This window comes from Meles meles, chromosome 9 (assembly GCF_922984935.1).
Source record: "Meles meles chromosome 9, mMelMel3.1 paternal haplotype, whole genome shotgun sequence".
Classification (NCBI taxonomy): Eukaryota; Metazoa; Chordata; class Mammalia; order Carnivora; family Mustelidae; genus Meles; species Meles meles.
In genome coordinates this window covers 90551455-90571006 of record NC_060074.1, presented here as the reverse complement: position 1 = coordinate 90571006, position 19552 = coordinate 90551455, and the positions used below count along the sequence as shown (strand labels likewise).

The 19552-nt window shown below is 35.8% G+C and overlaps 1 protein-coding gene across 1 annotated transcript in view; it reads right to left on the bottom strand.

The window, feature by feature from the left end:
- The window catches only part of LRP1B (LDL receptor related protein 1B), a 2013404-nt gene that overhangs the window by 872597 nt on the left and 1121255 nt on the right, over nucleotides 1–19552 (bottom strand). The window contains exons 8-9 of the mRNA XM_046019480.1: nucleotides 3952–4174; nucleotides 533–704 (exon numbers count right to left, since the gene is read on the bottom strand). Of these exons, the coding sequence (XP_045875436.1) occupies nucleotides 533–704; nucleotides 3952–4174 (395 nt within the window). The remainder of the gene's footprint in view (nucleotides 1–532; nucleotides 705–3951; nucleotides 4175–19552) is intronic.

The following is a 19552-nucleotide window of genomic DNA, read 5'->3' as shown; positions in this document are numbered from 1 at the left end:
ATGAACAAGGATCACTAACTTACTATGCAAAAATAACTAGTTTGCATCTTTAAGAAATAATTAGAAACATTACAACCTCTCATTAAAAGTTATTTTTTAAATTAATTTGTATTAAAGCATAACTAGGGTAAGTTAAGAGACCAGAATGACTGCGATAAAAACTGGGTAGACACTATAAGAGAGTCACCTGATTTGAAATGTCTCTGTCTCCCAAAATGATACAGAAAAAAAAAAAAAAAAAATCTTTAGCATCTTAGCATCTGTCTACACACATCATGATTGAAAGCTCTTTCCTGAATCTAAATCTAGCCATCATTTCAATTCTGTGGTTGTAGAAACAATTCACTAGGAACTGAACAATTTGTCATTTAGACTTGTGCAGGGAGTGCTATTCCATTTTATCAAGCAGACATGTACACTTTTGCTATCAAAAGAATTTATGACTCACCCACCTTAACTCCACACAAAGTACAAGGACCATAGCCCATTCAGCCCACCATTTTAAAGGCAATGAAGAAGTCTTGTGTCTTACCAGTTGGTTGAGTTCTTTTTTGATAAATTCGAATTCCTCGAGCATTTTCCATTTTAATTAATGAATGAATATCTGTGCCATTAAATCGGTTTATCCTTATAATATTGAAGTTATCAGAATTGGTTGCATATAAATAGTCTTCAAACACAGTTATGCCGTAAAGATGTCTGACCTATATGGAGGGGCAAAAATAACTATGATTTTTAATTATGCTGCTTTCAACTTGAAAGAAAAACTGATTGCTATTTACTACTGTGGGAAAATTCCCATAGTAGGAAAGTCACACACATATCATCATTTATTTTCTCTCAAAGAATTAAACATTTCACTAATTTAAATTTTTTCTCTGAAAAGAAAACATTATGCAGTAGTAGATAAAGCAGTTCCAAATGTGTGGAGAATTTTATTCATGATTCATTAAAAAAACATGTTTGGTAGCTACTTTTCAAAGGCAAGTGAGAATAAAACTTCCAAGCATACTCAATAAGATGCTTATGGCAGTGTTATATAAAATTTGAGATTTTTTAATGGACTGCTTGTTCATATAGTCAGGAAATACAAAATCTAAAATATAGCTCTGGCTATGTAAGGACTGATGAGAAAACACCTTTAAAATTTATTTTATAAGTTCAAAATCCCATATATATATATATATATATATATATATATATATATATATATATACTTTTTTAAATCCCACTTCTTTAAGCCACTAGTTACATTTAGATGAATACTTGTCCCAGAATGGCAAACAATAAATAATGAAACTACGTATTTGGAATAATTAAAAAAAAAAAAAAAGCCAGTACTTTACTCAGAAATCACATGTTTCTAAAGCATATTCATACTGGAAATGTAACTAATGGCACTTGAACAACATAACTCTCTAAGCAGAAGTCCTGGGAATTGAGTGGAGTAATGGACATCTTACAGTCATGGCAAGTTTTGAGTAAAGCAGAGGAAGAACGAGTTGACTCGTTCTTGTACATGCTAAGTACAATGCTTTTTGGCATTCCTCCTATTATAGTTAATTTAAATGGTTCTGTGTCAGGATGGGGTGAGGTTATAATTTGATTTGCTGTAGAGATTCTGTTGGAAAAATCTTTCACAATTCTTTGGCATTATATGGTACTTTTAGTATAGATTTGTAGTTAAGAGAATTTAAAAAAGTATGTACGATTTGACTGTAGGAATTTTTTTTTTAATATTTTATTTATTTATTTGAGAGAGAGAGAGAGAGCAAGGTGAGGGGAGGAGCAGAGGAGGAAGGTGAAGCAGAATCACGCTAACCAAGGAGCCAGACTGGGGGCTCATCCCAGGACCTTGATCATGACCTAAGCGAAAAGCAGACACTTAACCAACTGAGAAATGTAAGATAGGAATTAATGAGGAGCCCAAAATAAAGTCCAAATAATGTTTTCCAATGTAAGGGTCATTCCCCAGTGTATGTGTGTGTGTGTGTGTGTGTGTGTGTGTGTGTGTGTGTGCATGCACAGGTGCATGTGCCAGAGAGAAGGGGTGGGGGTGCATTTGCACATAAGCTGATATCATATTCCCTAGATAAATCCAAACCCAAATTTGACTTGAGCAAAACTTTTTCCTATAAAAATTGCAAGTAAACTCAATTTTTCCATCACAATTAATCTCATGCCTGTTTTGCCCAAAGTTTGGAATGACTCATCGGGGAGTGTGGTTGTGGCATACCTACATTGCTCTTTACATAATTGCCAACCCACACCCAAGAGGGAAAAGCACAGCCCAGAAGGGACAATTGGGCAGGGAAGAAAATATGTTCAGACAGTAAAGATGAAATTGTACTCACTGTCCCTGTTCCTTCCTTCAGAAGAGACTGTATTCCATAAAGTAAGTACACTGTTGCCTGCTCTGCTACTCCTGACACAGGCTGGAGGAGCTTAGAGTGGTGGCTAGACCATTCTGCCTACAACCCAGATATTTAGAAAAAAAAATGTATCCATGTTGTATGACTTAGTGGCCCAGTAAGCATATATTTAGGGAATCAGAAAAGAAAAAAAAAAAAAAAAGAAAAGAAAAGAAAATGAAAAAAATGAACAATTGAAAACCAGACATTAGAAAACTTTTTAAAAGTAATCAGGAGGAAAATTATTTGAAATTTTTATCCTAGTTTCAAAGTTTAGAGTTTTTTTTTTAAAGATTTTATTTATTTGATATATAGAGAGAGATCACAAGTAGGCAGAGAGGCAAGTAGAGAGAGAGGGGAAGCAGGCTCCCTGCTGAGCAGAGAGCCCAATGCAGGGCTCGATCCCAGGACCCTGAGATCATGACCTGAGTCGAAGGCAGAGGCTTAACCCACTGAGCCACCCGGTGCCCCCAAAGTTTAGAGTTTTAATTACATATAGGTAAAAAGATGACCTATCATAATCATTTTAGAGATTAGATCCTCTAAAAGTCATAACTAAGGCTTTCCAAAGAAATTAAGTTTTTTGGGGCAAAATAATGAAAGATATAACTGGCCTCTTCTCTAATATTGCAGACCTTTCTTTCTTTCTTTATTCCCAGCTTGGTGCATTTGTTTGTCTGTCAAAGAAGGAAAAAGATTTTTTCTTAAAACTGATTAGAAAGGGAAGGTAACTTTAAGGGATCATTACAGAATACTTTTATCTTGGATTGCAAAAGAAAGAAAAGGGATTCACATATTTCGTCTCCATAGAATAAGAATCTCACAAGAAATTAGTGCAATCACTGAGGTAAAATTGAATTTGAGAAAGTACATTAGCAAATAAGCTTATTTCTACTTAGAGATCTCCTTTAAGTGTCTACTGAGTGTTATCTGCCAAACCTTGTAATTCAGCAAGGCAAAAACTATACAGATGGGAAAGATCTTGACCTCAGATCTTGACTTTCACAGAATTCTCATTCTAAGAAGTACTTGAACACATCAAAAGGCAAAATTTAGTTCAAACTTTGAAAATAATAAAACTATTTTTGTGAGCAGGCATTTGCTTTTGTTAGTACAGTATCTCCAAGGCCACATGGGATAGATGGTAGTGTAGCTCCTTATAAATAAACTATTTAAATTAGATTTTAGTAAGTTTTACTTTTAATAGGTCAAAACATCTGTCTTATCCTAATTCTTTTCTTACTAGGGTGGCACTTTTGCTTTTGCTTATTGTTTTTATTTTATTTTTGTTGGCTTTTGTTTTGTGTGCTTTGCTTTTAAGAGAGCAAAGAAGGAAGTCAGAGGCATCTTCGATATTATGGAATGCACTGTGAAAAGAACATTCTCCCATATAGGAAATACATCACAATTTTTATGACCCTTTGCAGCTTGACTTCATAAGAAATTTTCAACATTGCAATTCAAATTTTGGGTCTTCTTCCTAGTATGACACCATTCATTTTATCACCTTAGCTGCATTTTCTAACAAAATTGTACTTACTTGTCTGCCTTGAATGATAGTATGTCTGTTTTTTCCTTGATAGTCCACCACTTCCACATAGTCCAAGTAAAGATCTACCCAGTAAACCAATTTGTTGACTAGGTCTAGTGCCAGTGCAGCTGGCTGCTCTGTCTTTGAATCAATTATCCTTGTTCTGTTCAGCCCATCCATGTCACATCGCTCCACTTTGGCCACATTCCCGTAGTCAGTAAAGAAAAGTTTTCTGTTGAAAGAAAACTAAATGTTAAAGTGGAAGGGGGGGGGGAGCATATTCAATACAACCATCTGTAAAAAACAGAACTTTTCCTTCTAATTTATTTCAGTGGTTACATCTGTTAGCTTCCCATAACCATTTCCATATAATATCACTCATAAACAGAGAAATCTGCTAATGAATATTGCAGGGCATAAGGGAGCAGGTTAACCAACAACTGTAAAATTTCCCCAAAATGGATGATTATGGTGGGTTTATTATTGTATTAGGGGAAATGTTTCTTTAAGCCTCATAGAGCTGATACACAGACACCACAGGAACGCACGCAGCCCATTTGGTATAAGCTTCAGAAGTGAGCCAAGTCACCAGGCCAGGGCACGTGAGCTATCAGGCTTTATCTTCAACCTGCTTTTCAAATTGCCTAGTAATGTCTGTCTCCTATAAAAGCTATTATGTGGAGCTCAATGATGCTATGAGTGGTAGAGAATAGCAAACCTGGAATGGAATTAAGCAGATGGAAAAGCAAATGTGGTGTTTGTAGCAAAGGAAATAAAACATAAATAATCCCCCCAAAACCAATCCCAAATTCTCCCAAATATTCCCAAACCACAAAATTTCATAAAGCAAATACAGGCCATTACTCCTCATTTTCTCTTTATTTGAAAGAACAATCTAAAAAGCAATGTTGACCCCTGAGACAAAAAAGAATCCTTCTGTGAAGCACTAATAGTGTCTATCAAAGGTTTAAACACCTCCAACACCTCAGTATCTAATGTTTGATTAGTATTCACTATGTTTAGTAAACACAAATCAATTTCAGTTAACCTGACAATATTTTAACAAGATTACCTACTCAGGAGACTAAATTACCTTTGTAAATAGAAGACTATCTTACCTTGACTTAAGTACAATTTCAAGAATAATCTGATTTACAGTGACTGAGAAATGTTAAGATTACCTAGAGTATAGAATATTTGATTTTACAAACTTGGTGAATTAGTTTTTTGTTACTTTTCTCAACATCCTTGCATTATCTAACAGTATGGGGTATATTTCAAGCTAAAAAGTATTATTTAAACTGTAATTTAGCTCTTTCTCCTGCAGGAGGTTTTGACTAATTTTTAAACATTAATGCGTACTGTTCTGTAACAGTATAAGCCAGATTTTATTCTGAGAAGATATTTCCCTAAATATCTTGAAAGACCGATTTATCATGGTGAGTTAAAAATTATCTTCAAGTAACATTTTATTCAGGTGAAGAACTTTTGTATTCTAGTAAAGAATAAATAAAAGGGCATAACGTGCCACATTTTATTGTTATGCTTAACATTCAAACTTCCCGCCCCAATGCACTCACTTGCATTTGCTCTCTCTCTTTTCCTGCTTCCATCTTACATCTCCTCATCACTTCAATCAATTTCTATCCCAAGTTAAATTATTACAAGGAGTACCTAGTTTTCCTATTTCTTACTGTAGAACACTACACACTATTCCTGCTAGATGAAGCTCTCTTTTTCATTCTATAAAAAATGTCTCTCCTTTTCTACTTTCCTTTTCCGACTGGCCCTTTTCAGAGAGCTGTAGACATGCTGATGCGAGGGTAGGTTTGGAAATAGAGAGTTGGAGGCTCTGGCACACTACGGATAATGTGACATGTATAGACTAGGCGTAGTGATATAAAGCAGGTGATTGTGCCAAGTACATGGTGTTGAAGAGGAAACATGAATCTGGAGTTGCAGACTTCCTGGAAGTCATTTTGAGATTACTTAATTACATGTAATCCCAAAAGGGAAAAAAGAGAAGTGTGCCAAGACCAGAACCATGGAGAATGAAACCAAATAAAAATCAGAGGCTACGGTCAAAGAGATAATACAGACTTTCTAGAAGTCTAAGGGAGAAAAGTTCCAGAATAAAAGACCAGAGGGGTTGGCTGGGTCAATCACTTCACAAAAATAATACAGATTAAGAAAATGTTGAACCTGGCATTTGTTAAAATACCAGTAATTTTGAGAAGTTGCTTTGAGAAGTTTAGTTATGGAGGAAGAGTGAACCAGCTGATGATGAAAGCGGTTGGGGAAAATGTGATTTATTTTTCTAAGATTTTCAGTGATATTGATCTATTGCAGGAATGATACAAGTGATTCTCATATTATTCCAGGTAATAATAAAGCTGGTTGAGGTAATGCTCTGAGTAAGATTCAGCCAAAATATGGGGGAAAAGTATAAATATATGACTTATCAAAGTATCCCTGTTTTAATGAAGAGTAAAATCAAAAGAATAGGAGTACTTTGGGTATGTGAAGAAGAAATAGTAAAGAGCTAGAACTGTAAAGAACTTATTATCTTTGTATCCCCAACACACAGTAAAACAAACAAACAACCAAAACTAGTGCCCAGTAGAGACATCAAAGATGTTCCTTATACCAAATTGACCCTTCTCAAACTTCAGAACACTATGATGAGTTAGTTCATTTATAATTGAAATGTAAGAAATGGAAGTGTTCACTAGGATAATAGCACTGATACCATAAAACTGTAAGCAGCAAGTACCCATAGTCACATGGTTATATGCATTTTTTGAATTTACTTGTTTTAGCAATTTTTACTCTTAGTTTAAAATCTACTACTACCATTACAGAGAAAAGCTTCATTTTTGGGGCATTCTTTAATTGAGGCATGTTGTATTAGAATTGAAAACAAAAGTTAAAGTTTCTATCTAAAATCTAACTAAATTTCATCTGTGACATGGGTTGAAAATCACTCTTTTCTTTCCTCTAAAATATATGTCCAAATCTTAGAAAAGGTAAATAGTACTTTGTGAACCCCATTATCTCACTGATCCGTACCTCTAAGACGGAAGGGGTAGATTATTTTTATTTTACAGAGGAAATAATCTCAAAGTCCACATGATCAGCCATTATCAGAGCTATAGCATGAATATTTGTCATACCTTTGTTTTTAACTCATTATTTTAAAATAATTTCAAACTTACAGAAAAGTTATAAGAATAGTCGTGTGAATATCTACATCATTCACTTAGATTTATGGGTTGTTCATCTTTTGTCCTTCTGGCTCTTTCTAGTCCTGCCTAGTACTCGTGACAGTAAATTGCAAACACTGTGACCTGTTACATCTAAACACTCCAGCCTGCATTTTCCTAAGTACAAGGACCTTCTCTTGCATAACCACAGTACATCTATCAAAATCAATAATTTTAATGCTGAAAAAAAATAATTTTAACACTGATACAATATATAGCTTTTATTCAAATTATGCCCACTGACCAATAATCTTCTATATAGTCAAATTTCCCTTTTTTTTTCTGATGTAGAGTCTAATCCAGCATCATATGTTGCATTTAATCATCTTTTTTTCTCTAGGCTCTTCTAATTCTGAATAGTTTTTTCAGCCTTCCTTTGTTGTTCACAATGTGATTATTTCTGAAGGGTAAATGAGTTGTTTTAAAGAATATCTTTATGATGAATTTGCTTGATTTTTCTCATAATTATATTATGTTATGCCTTTTGAACCGAAATGCCATAGTTTTGTACTTTGTAGTAACTGTCTCTGATCTTGGAAACTATGGGTAAATCTATGCTTGACTCCAGAAATTCCATAAACAATAGCACATATGGTAGTTTGGAGTCTCATTTACTTCATTTTATTCAGTATTTTTTGAACACTTAACTCTATTAATTTCTAGGTTCTCAGTTACCCTTTCAGCATCTTCTCCTACCAGGAAACGAGTCACTGATGCAGCTTCAAGTACAGCAGAGCCCCCAGCATAGTGCCATGAACTCATGGTGGATAGAAGGGACCATTCCAAAATTTGTCTTATATCCCATTCCCTCAGGATTACAATAATGGCATTTTTTCCCTCTCTGTTCATTCCTGTGATATCGATTTTTTTTTATCCTATCGCATGGAAAAGAAATTAAATTGCAATTGCTCTTCTCTTGTCTATCACTTATTTTTTGAATGGCATTCTGATTCACATTAACACAAAAATTTAAATTAAAATAAAACAATACTGCAACTACTGACTGTATTTCTATGACATATTTAACTATTAGTTCATAAAGGACAGCAACATTTCTATCAAATTGTCCTTTATTCATCCAGTTCATTATTCTTCTGATTCAGCATCTGTAGTAGATAGGAGTTTACCATGTTGGCTTCCTTATTTCATCAGATATGGGAAACTGATTTTATCTAACATCTTTGTTGATTATATGAGGAGCCCTGTTTTACTATAGATATATAAGTTTTATACAGCTGGAGATATTAAGAAACTTTGAGTGCTGTTGGTAAACTTGCCTGACATAAATCAAAAGTTGCAGAGGGAACCCTCACAGACAGTGATAGAGCACTGTGCTTATAGAGTTATGGCTCCAATCATCCCTACACTTTAAAGCAAAGCAATTGTTATGGGTACTGACATTTTAAAACATATATTTTATTTTCTTTAGCTTATAAAAATAAGACTTACTTTTGCCAGTGATATACATTTTAAATGATGCTTCTGCAGTTTTGTACTTTGTCCAAATGGACAAAGGGGAATTTAAACACACCAGAGTCCTCTCCATTTCTTTTTAACTGCATAGTCAACCTTGGTTTTGTGTCATAGTCTTACTTCTAATATTTTGCTAATAGTTTCATGATGGAATTCAGAAATTTTCAGAGTTCTTACAATGAAATTACCTACTATTCATTTTAACTGATAAAAAATGAGATTACATAGCAAGATTTAGGTTAGGGAGTAGATGAGAGAGAAACAAAGACATATTACTAGATTAAAACAAACAAACAAACAAGTAAACAAAAACATTGTTCTCATTAAGTCCTAGGAAACCATCAATGTATATTAATCACATGTTTAGTAGGTAACTGCATTTCTTCATATTTTAGCAAAATAATATGTATTTTCCTTGACAAAGATTACATTAGGAACTTCATTTTTCAGTCATATTTTTAAAATAATTGTTACTCAAATAACATCAATAGTAATACAACTTTTTTCTTCCATTGTGTATACAAAAAATTGAACAAGAAAGCAATTTTCCACATTATATAGAGTAATTAAAGTACATTCAGAACTAAAGTAGAAATATTAAATATTTAGCATTGCAATTGTAAAGTGCAATCGTAAATCTGAAAGAGTAATGAGTCTTTGGAGTAAGAGCTTTAAATTCAAATTCTATTAGCTCCTGCTACTTAAGGGATGTGGATGATAAACAAACTATTTTCTCTGCCTAGCCAAGACTGTTCAAGACAGTTATTTATTGATTTTTACTTGTTAAGGTTTTTGCTTTCATTGTTTGAAAAATCTCTCTCAAACTTGGTTTTTAGTTCATACATAAACACACAGAAATTAAACTTGACATATAGACTCTGGCTCTCTGCTGGCTACTCTATATTCTGGAAGTATTCCCACTAATGCTTCCCCCAGAAGTATACATATATTAGATATGTCAGTCAATGTGGCTGACCGATTTAACATCCTTATTTACCTCAACCTGCTCCACCCAGATAGTGTTCCCGAGAGGGGCAGCTTCAGGTACCAATAGCATCCCTCTCCTTCCTGTTGACAGGTAATTAGATCAATGAGGAAAATGCCATAGAAATGAAAACAAATTGTAGGTTTAGCTGAGTCACCAAGATCCTTTTTCTAAATATCTAAACCGAGAAATGTGAAGGCCACCTAATGGCAGTTGTGCTAACATGGGTAAGAGGAACAGCTGGGGTGGGGATGGGAACAGGGGCAGTTAGAGAGGAGGAATATTGGAACATGTACACAGAAGTGGGAGAGCCATGAGACAGAAAATTGGAATGAAAGGAGCCCTGTAATCCTTGAGTGAGGAATTAGGCCCCACAGATTCCATCTTTATTTCTTATCTTTAGTTGCATGATCATGTATGATTTTTCATATTATCTCAGAATCTCTGTACATTTGAGTTGGCTTTGGTTGGTTTCTATACTTAGTAGCTAAGTGCCGTAAGAAACCACTATGTTGTTTAATGTTCTATTTTAAGATTTAGATCATTCTTGTCCTGAAGATATTGGACAATCAAAAATCATACCACTTTAGAAAATATTGTATATTGAAATGTTAACTCTAAATAAAACAATAAATGGGAGAAGATATTTGTAAATGGCATATCTAATAAGGGGTGAATATCCAAATATATAGAAAGAACTAATACACTCAACACCAAAAAGAAATAGTCTGATCAAGAAATGGACAGAGCAGTTGGATAGATATTTTTCCAAAGAAGACATCCAGATGGCCAAGAGACACAAGATGCTCAAAATCACTAATCATCAGGGAAATGAAAATCAAAACCACAATGAAATATCACTTCACACCAATTAGAAAGGTTAGTGAAAATAACAAGAAATAACAAGTATTGGAGGGACTGTGGAGAAAAGGGAACCCGTGTTGGTGGGAACATAAATTGGTGCAACCACTGTGGAAACCAGTATGGAGTTTCCTCAAAAAATTAAAAATGAAAATGCCATATGATCCAGTAATTCCACTATTGTGTATTATCCACAGAAAATGAAAACACTAATTTGAAAAGGTATATGCACCCCTATGTTTATTGCAGTATTATTTACAATAGTCAAGATATGAAAGCAACAGTGACTATCAACAGATGAATGGATAAAGATTATATATTATAATTTATAATATTACCTGGCCATAAAAAAGAATGATATCTTGCCACTTCTGACAATAGGGGTAGACCTAGAGTGTATTATGGTAGGTGAAAGAAGTCAGAGAAAGACAAATATCATGTGAATTTACTCATATGTGGAATCTAATACAAAAACAAACGAACAAACAAAAACAGATTCTCTAATACAGAGACAAATTTATGGCTTCAGGAGAGGAGGTAGATGGGAGGGTGGGTAATATAGATAAAGGGGGTTAAGAGGTACAAACTTCCTCCTAGAAAATAATTAAATCATGGAGATGCAGCAGAAGGAATATAATCAATATTATAATATATGATAATAGATTATGACTATATTTATAATCTTGGTGAGCATTCAGTAACGTACAGAATTGGTGAATCACTATGTTGCACACTTGAAACTAATATAACATTGTATATTAATTATAAATAAATAAATAAAGCAATCATTTTATGACTTTTACATGTAATCTTCAAAAAACTCCCATCTTGACACTGGGTCACTTTAAAAAAAAAATCAATCTTGCATAAATAGAAAATATCTGCAACCTTTCTTGCAACCTCCCATGAAAAGACAAAGGATACTATTAATGAACAGCATTAAAAAAAAAAAAAATCATCCCTCAGGGGTGCCTGGGTGGCTCAGTCAGTTAAGCATCTGCCTGCGGCTGAGGTCATGACCAGGCTCCTGGGACTAAGCCCTCTGTCAAGCTCCCTGCTCAGTGGAGACCCTGCTTCTCCTTCTCCTCTGCCTCCTGCTCTGCTTACTTGTGCTCTCTATCTCTCTGTCAAATACATAAATAAAATCTTTTAAAAAAAGCCTTTCATTTTTTAAAAAACTGAATATATGACTCAAGTCATAGATTTCCAAGTGTTCTTCCTTAATCCCAGCTGGCTAAATTCTCTCACAAACTCAAATACAGCCAACCTCTATCTGTACCTGACCCCAACACTGCCTTGAACTCATCTTTTTTTATGATTTTAACCGAATAATAAAAAATAAGAAATCTTAGTATCTTAGGCTTTTCTTCCATTTGTTTTCCGTTTTCCATATTCTGAGATACAAGATTCAACTCAGCAATTAATAAACTTACCATTGGAAAAGGGGAGTGGTTAAAAACAGGTAGAGAGGGGGCCGTGGGTGGCTCAATCAGTTAGGCATCTGACTCTAGATTTCAGTTCAGGTCATGATCCTGAGATCAAGCCCAGCTTTCCACTCTGCACTGGGCTTGGAGCCTACTTGAGATTCTTTCTCTTCTTTTTCTTCTGCCCAACCCCATCCCACTGGCAAGCACACAATCTCTCTCTCTTGGGGGGCAGAGGGGGGAAGAGAGAAAAATAGATCTGCACATTTTTTTTTATTATTATTTTTCTCTTTGTCACATAAGTATTTCATCACTGCTTAACATAGATTGGGACACAGTGGGGGGGGGGGGGACAAAAACCTAATCACCTCTCTGCGTTGTCAGTGCCTGAGGGTAGAGTATTGGCCCTATCAGGAAGAAAAAGGATGGTCCAAATTGACCTGCTTACTTGCATTGCTTCCTCTATTCTCCAAGAAAAGAACCACGTGGTTTTTGTTCACTCACTCATTCCTCCTGCCCATGGCTCAACTGGTCCTGCCACATCTAACTGCCTGAAGATAATGACACACTTGGCTTCACATTTTCACCAAACAGCAGTCCTTATTTTCAGATCATAATTGGAATTCTTAGAAACTCTTCTTTATCTAAGACAAACCTCGTCTCTTCCTACCAAAACCCTTCTGATCTGCCCTCTGAAACTCTACTCCATGATCATAAATGCCCCAATATTCTAAGACTATATTCTTCATGTACTTTCCAATGTTTTACCTTTACTGACTGAAACTTAGCACCTCCTGAGGTCATATTTCCCAGCAGTCATTGAAAATGTGGGCTCCTGGGGCACACGGGTGGCTCAGTCAGTTAAGTGTCTGCCCTGGGTTCAGGTCAATATTCCAGGGCCCCTCTCCTTCCTGCTCATGCACTCTCTCACTCACTATCTCACTCTCTATTATATTTATTTATAACATATATTCTCTCACTACTATTATATTTATTTATTAAATAAATAAATCATAACTTTAAAAAAGGGGTTTAATTTAGAAGAAAGAAAAGAAGGAAAGAAAGAAAGGAAAGAAGGAGGGAGGGAGGAAGGAAAGAAAGAGAGAAAAGAAAGGAAGGAAGGAAGGAAGGAAGGAAAGAAGAAAGAAAGAAAGAAAGAAAGAAAGAAGACAAGGAAATGTGGGCTTTTAACAAGAACCTCAGGGGTAGATATAAAATCAGTGCCCTGACCCATTATTAATTCTAGATTATTATTTTCCTCTTATTTTGTAACATCTCCTGCTTTATTGAGAGTCTCACAAATCACATCCATCCTCAAAGAATCATTTGTCAACCTTCTGTTTTTTTTAAAATCTAATTATATTTATTTAAGAGTCAGCACCCAGCTTTCTCTCTTTCTGACCACAACCAAACTAGGAAAGTATCTACAGGATAAATGGATCCACAACTTTTTACCTTGCTTTCTTGGCCTCCTCTCTGCATCTGACCTTTTATTTCCAGTACATTTCAACCAGAAATTTCCATCATGATAAAAAGTATATTGTTTGTCATCACCCGAAATTTTACCTCCACTGAAAGAGATACCCCCCCACCCCGACACACACACACATACAAGAGCGTCTTATTCTTTCACTTGGCAGTGTTTTCTGTCTGTATTGTGCGGGTACTCTCACCTCAATAACTCCTGGAGTTCATTGAGACATTGTCCCCACTGACCCTCTCCATTCTCTGCTGTTCAGCCAACCTTCAAATTCTATTTCTCGTTTCTTTCCCACTGTTCTTTGCCTTCTAATTCACCCCATTCCACCCTACTCCACTCTCAGAGGATGATCTTTCCTCTTATTGGATAGAGAATTGAGAGCACATCAAAAAGCAACTCTGCTTTCTTACAGCCCCAGCTAAAACCCATCTGCATCTACATTAATTCTTCCCCACCTTCTCCTTTTGTAATGCATATGGAAGCCTCCTCCAGTCTTTGAATCCAATACAAAGTGAACAGGAACACATATACTCATCCCATCTCCTCTGAAACTTGGCTTCAATAATTCCCACTTCTTTCTGCATTTTTAACCTCTTCTTTTCTACTAAATTTTACCTTTAACATATGAATTTGCTCTACTATTTATCATCCTGAAACAAACCTTTTCTCTTAACGTCGAAACACTCTCCATTTCTAGCCCTTTCTCTCCAGGTGCATTTGCATCCAATCTTCTCCAAAGAATTTTTCATACAAGCGACTGTTTTTCCCCTCAATCATCCTTCTACCACACTGATAGGTCCACCAACCCCACAATTCTACCATTCCAGTTTTTTTTTTTTTTTAACCTACAGAGATTGCCAGTTACTTGCATGTCTAAACCTTTCTCAGTCCTTTTTACTAACCTTTCTATAGCATCAGACCAAGTTAATCCCTTTCTCCCTTGAGATTTTTTTTTTTTTCTCTTAGCACTCTCTTGGTATTCTTCCTTCTTGATTGCTTTATCTTAACTACCTTTTCCACCACCTCTTTCTGTATCCTGGCCAGGATTCCTAACTGGAGGTTCCCAGGTTCAGATGTGGAATCCCTAAATTTTCTCATAAAGAAGTCTTTAAAGACTTTTTTATATTCTAACCTGTCTTCTAAGATTCTAACTCATAAATACAGTTGCCTTTTTGATATTTGCATTGAAATTCTTTGAGGCATCTTAAATGTAACATATCCAGTAGTAAATTCTTGTTCTTTCTTACAAAATTTATCCCTTCATTTTATTTTGGTGAATACTGTCACTTTTTACTCAATCACTCATTCCAGAAATCAGAAATTTATCCTCCATAACTTCCACCTTTTCTTTTACATCTAGTTCACCACCACATCCTGACACTGGTATCTTCAAAATAGATCTCTAATTCCATATTTATTTAGTTCTGTTTCTCTTTTCTAAACCAAGTCACCATCATCTCTTGCCTGGGGACTTATAACTCATCTCTGTTTCTTATTTCTTTAAAACCACTCTCCTCATAGATGCCAAAGGAATCTTATTAAGATAAAAAGTGGATTATGTATTATGAAACTCTTCTATAGCTGTTAATAGCAGCCAGAATAAAACCCCATATTCTTAACATTACCAACAATGGTGAGCATGATCTAGTCTCTGCCTATCTCTCCAGCTTCATCTATTGGTATACTTCCCCACTTCTAATACCTTGGCCCTCTAGTGGTATTCTTCTATACTTCTAACACTTTGGCCATGTTTCAGTTTCTTGAACAAACTATGTCTTGTCTTCCATTCTGCACTTCATATATCCTGTCCCCCAGTTTGGAAATTAATTCAAGCCATGGTATCTCAACCTTGACTTTAGATTTCCCCCTAAATGTCAATTCCTGGGAGAGGGGGGACCCTTTCCTACCTTTCCAATATCAGTTAGGTCTATCTGATATAATTTCATGTCATTTTGTATTTTTTACAATGTTCTTCTTTATTTTACTTGCATAAAAGATAAAGCACACACACACACACACACACACACACACACACACACACGGTATGTTTACGATCTGTTTACTAAGTAGACTATAAACTCCTAGAAGACAGAGAACATATCTGCTTTATTCAATATTGCATGCTCAGGACCTCGTCATGTGTCTGTCCATTCATTCATTTTCTTCCTCCTTTTTTTTCCCTTTCCTTCCTTTTCCCCCTCCTTCCTTCCATCCTTCTTCCTTCTCATCCTCCTTCTCTTCTCTCACTTTCTCTCTCTCTCTCCCTCCCCCCTCCAAACACACACTCACGAAGGCTCTGGACTGACTTCGTCATATTGGATAATAAAATCTAGAACTCAGACTTGAAATTGGGCTAAAGGGGGAAAAATATGGAAGGCCATTCTAGCTTAGGAAAATAAATACATTTTCTACATTATCCAGCACAACTCAATGGAATTCTACCTGGAACCCAAATCATTAGCTAACAATAAAACATTGTTGTTTTAGTTTGATTACACTATCTTTTTTATATACAGTTCCCTTTGGAGAATTTGTAGGCATTAGTGATGGGTTCATGGTAAGACTTGGTTTTCCAGTGCCTGGCCAATTTTCATTTTTAATGGCATCTCCTCAGCATTCCTTTCTACTTAAGTACAGATACCAGATTATAACAAAAATTGGCTGTATTCCTAAGAGGGTCAGACAGCCTGTATCTAGTATCTAGTAAAAACTTGCTACTTTGTTTACTTTAAAGTAAGATATTTAATACAATCAATGAGAATTTTAAGAGTATTGCCACCCATGAATAGGCTGGTTTGAAAGTACTTAGAGATTAGACAAGAAGATACTAGTTTGGTAGTTACACATTAGTACAAGGGCTGAGGATGGAAAAGAGAAGAAAGTTCAGAAATATTTTGGGATCTTAGTCAATAGGACTTGATAATTAATTGACTGGGAACAAGGTGAATAGAGAGTAGCCTTCTAGTATAATAACTTTCATAAAATATATTTCTTGAGTATATTGTGACTTCAGATTTCTCTCAGAAAGTCTAAGTCTACCCGTTTTATAAGATCTCAAGGTACCATTCCATTTAATATGAAGAATGGATTTTACAGTCCAGGCATATTAACTTCATGACCAAGGGCAATGCTATCTTGGGAGTCCTTCAGGGGTCAGTTTGCAGGATGTCAATATTCAAAGGCTCATGCTTAATATACTTGATTCATGTGGAACAGTAAAGTATTTGCAGTAATATATTAGATGTCAAGAAGTTGCTCTTTGAGATATGCAGAGATGTATAACCTAATTTTTGCATTAAGGAAGTCCTATTGGTTTATGAAGGCATTTTTCTGAGCTGAAATAACACAGATGGCTGTCTCAGAAGTGACTAAGGTAAGTATCCATGAAGTTGTGGACTGCTGAACAAATCTGACCCATTGCTATGCTAATTGCCAGTTAACTGAACTGCCAATTTCAATTTTAAATTCTTACTAAGTGGGGGGAAAACAGCATGTAGAAAAATGAAATTTTACAGCACAGTTTTCTTGTATATTATTTGTTATTTATACTTGTACATAGATCTCAGTTTGCTGTTAGAATAAATTGTGTAATAATACTGTAATGATGATAAACTCATATGGTTATACAGATAAAATAGCAGTGTAAAAAGAATACAGATTTCTTTGATGTTCACTTTTCTAGCTGTGAAGGAAAGATGTACTTAGAAAAAAAATAAGGCAAAAATTCCGTAAATCAATAACTTCTTCATAAGTGATGTTATCCAAATTTCTTGGTTTAGTTTTAAGCAGAAATGAAGGATCAAGCTTAGGCTGAGTGTAGGTAAGACTGCAGAAGCCAAAGGAAGCTAATGAAGGGAATCAACTGTTCCCACTGAGTTAGAAAAACAAGTATTTTTATAATTGTGAGCTGCCCCTACACCAGAGTTTCTTGACTGGGCTGAGCTTCAGGGGTTCCATCAACAATCATTGTGTAGGGATGTGCAAATTGGCAGCTGTGCCAGTAAATACTGTATTTCTTACAGTACTACAGGTGCACTTTTTTTTTGACAAGAGAGTTAATATTCAAAAAAGTAAATACTTGATTTCTAAAAAGGCTATTCTTAAACTTTACTGGATATCATAATCACCTGCAGAGCTTCCTGAAATCTCTAATTCCTATAATCACTGTGGAGCAAATTTGGGCAATATCTAAAAAAAAACAGTTATTTATGTACTCATCCTTTGATCCAGCAATCTCTATAGCTCTATTCCAGAAATTTATCTTGACAAGACATCTTCACAAATAAGAGACAATGAAGGCACTAAGTTACCACCATAACATTATTAGTAATAGCAAAAATATTGAAAATATGCCTATATCTAGTCCTCCCTTCCCTTCCCTAACCATTCTTTCTTTTCAGAAATATTAAGTCAGCATCTACTATGTTTAAGGTTCTGGTAATAAAAGAGGGAATTCCTGTGTCCCTCTGGAGGGAATAGGAATCAAGATCATTGAAGATAAATGTACTTTACAATTTATGAATACTCAGGAAAGGTTGGTAGGGTAGCTCTACTGATTGTTAAAAAGCCTTCTAACAAGCTCTTGTTAGTGTCATAGTCAAAGTATTAAAAATAGTAGGCTATTCAATAATGGTAATCTTGTCCCGATCTCAGTAATTTCTTACATGGAGGCCATTCAGTTTTTCAGAGAAGAGGTTATTTGAATCACATCTGTGTTAGAATTTTAAGTTACTATTTGCTCCTCCTCCTCCATGTCTTTTTACTTCTAATATCAGTGCCTATGAATGATATTCAGCTTTGCCTGTCTATTTAACAAGACAGTCTTGGGGCACCTGGGTGGCTCAGTGGGTTAAAGCCTCTGCCTTCCGCTTGGTCACAATCCCAGAGATCTGGGATCGAGCCCAGCATCAGGCTCTCTGCTCAGGAGGGAGCCTGCTTCCCCCTCTCTCTGTCTCTCTGCCTGCCTCCTCTGCCTACCTGTGATCTCTGATAGATAAATAAATAAAAAATCTTAAAAAAAAATGGGGGGGGAGGAGTCAAGATGGCAGAGAAGTAGCAGGCTGAGACTACATCAGGTAGCAGGAGATCAGCTAGATAGCTTATCTAAACATTGCAAACACCTACAAATCCAACGGGAGATCGAAGAGAAGAAGAACAGCAATTCTAGAAACAGAAAATCAACCACTTTCTGAAAGAAATAAATAAAAAATTAAAAAAAAAGAACTCCTCAAAGTCAACACACACAAAACTGATAATCATATCAAAAAATGGGCAGAAGATATGAACAGACACTTCTCCAATGAAGACATACAAATGGCTATCAGACACATGAAAAATGTTCATCATCACTAGCCATCAGGGAGATTCAAATTAAAACCACATTGAGATACCACCTCACACCAGTTAGAATGGCCAAAATTAGCAAGACAGGAAGCAACATGTGTGGGAGAGGATGTGGAGAAAGGGGAACCCTCTTACACTATTGGTGGGAATGCAAGTTGGCGCAGCCACTTTGGAGAACAGTGTGGAGATTCCTCAAGAAATTAAAAATAGAGCTTCCCTATGACCCTGCAATTGCACTGCTGGGTATTTACCCCAAAGATACAGATGTAGTGAAAAGAAGAGCCATCTGTACCCCAATGTTTATAGCAGCAATGGCCACGGTCGCCAAACTGTGGAAAGAACCAAGATGCCTTTCAATGGATGAATGGATAAGGAAGATGTGGTCCATATACACTATGGAGTAGTATGCCTCCATCAGAAATGATGAATACCCAACTTTTGTAGCAACATGGACGGGACTGGAAGAGATTACGCTGAGCGAAATAAGTGAAGCAGAGAGAGTCAAGTATCATATGGTCTCACTTATTTGTGGAGCATAACAAAGAACATGGAGGACATGGGGAGATGGAGAGGAGAGGGAGTTGAGGGAAACTGGAAGGGGAGATGAACCATGAGAGACTATGGACTCTGAAAAACAACCAGAGTGTTTTGATGGGGCGGGGGGTGGGTGGGAGGTTGAGGAACCAGGTGGTGGGTAATAGGGAGGGCACGTACTGCATGGAGCACTGGGTGTGGTGCAAAAACAATGAATACTGTTAAGCTGAAAATAAATTAAAAAACA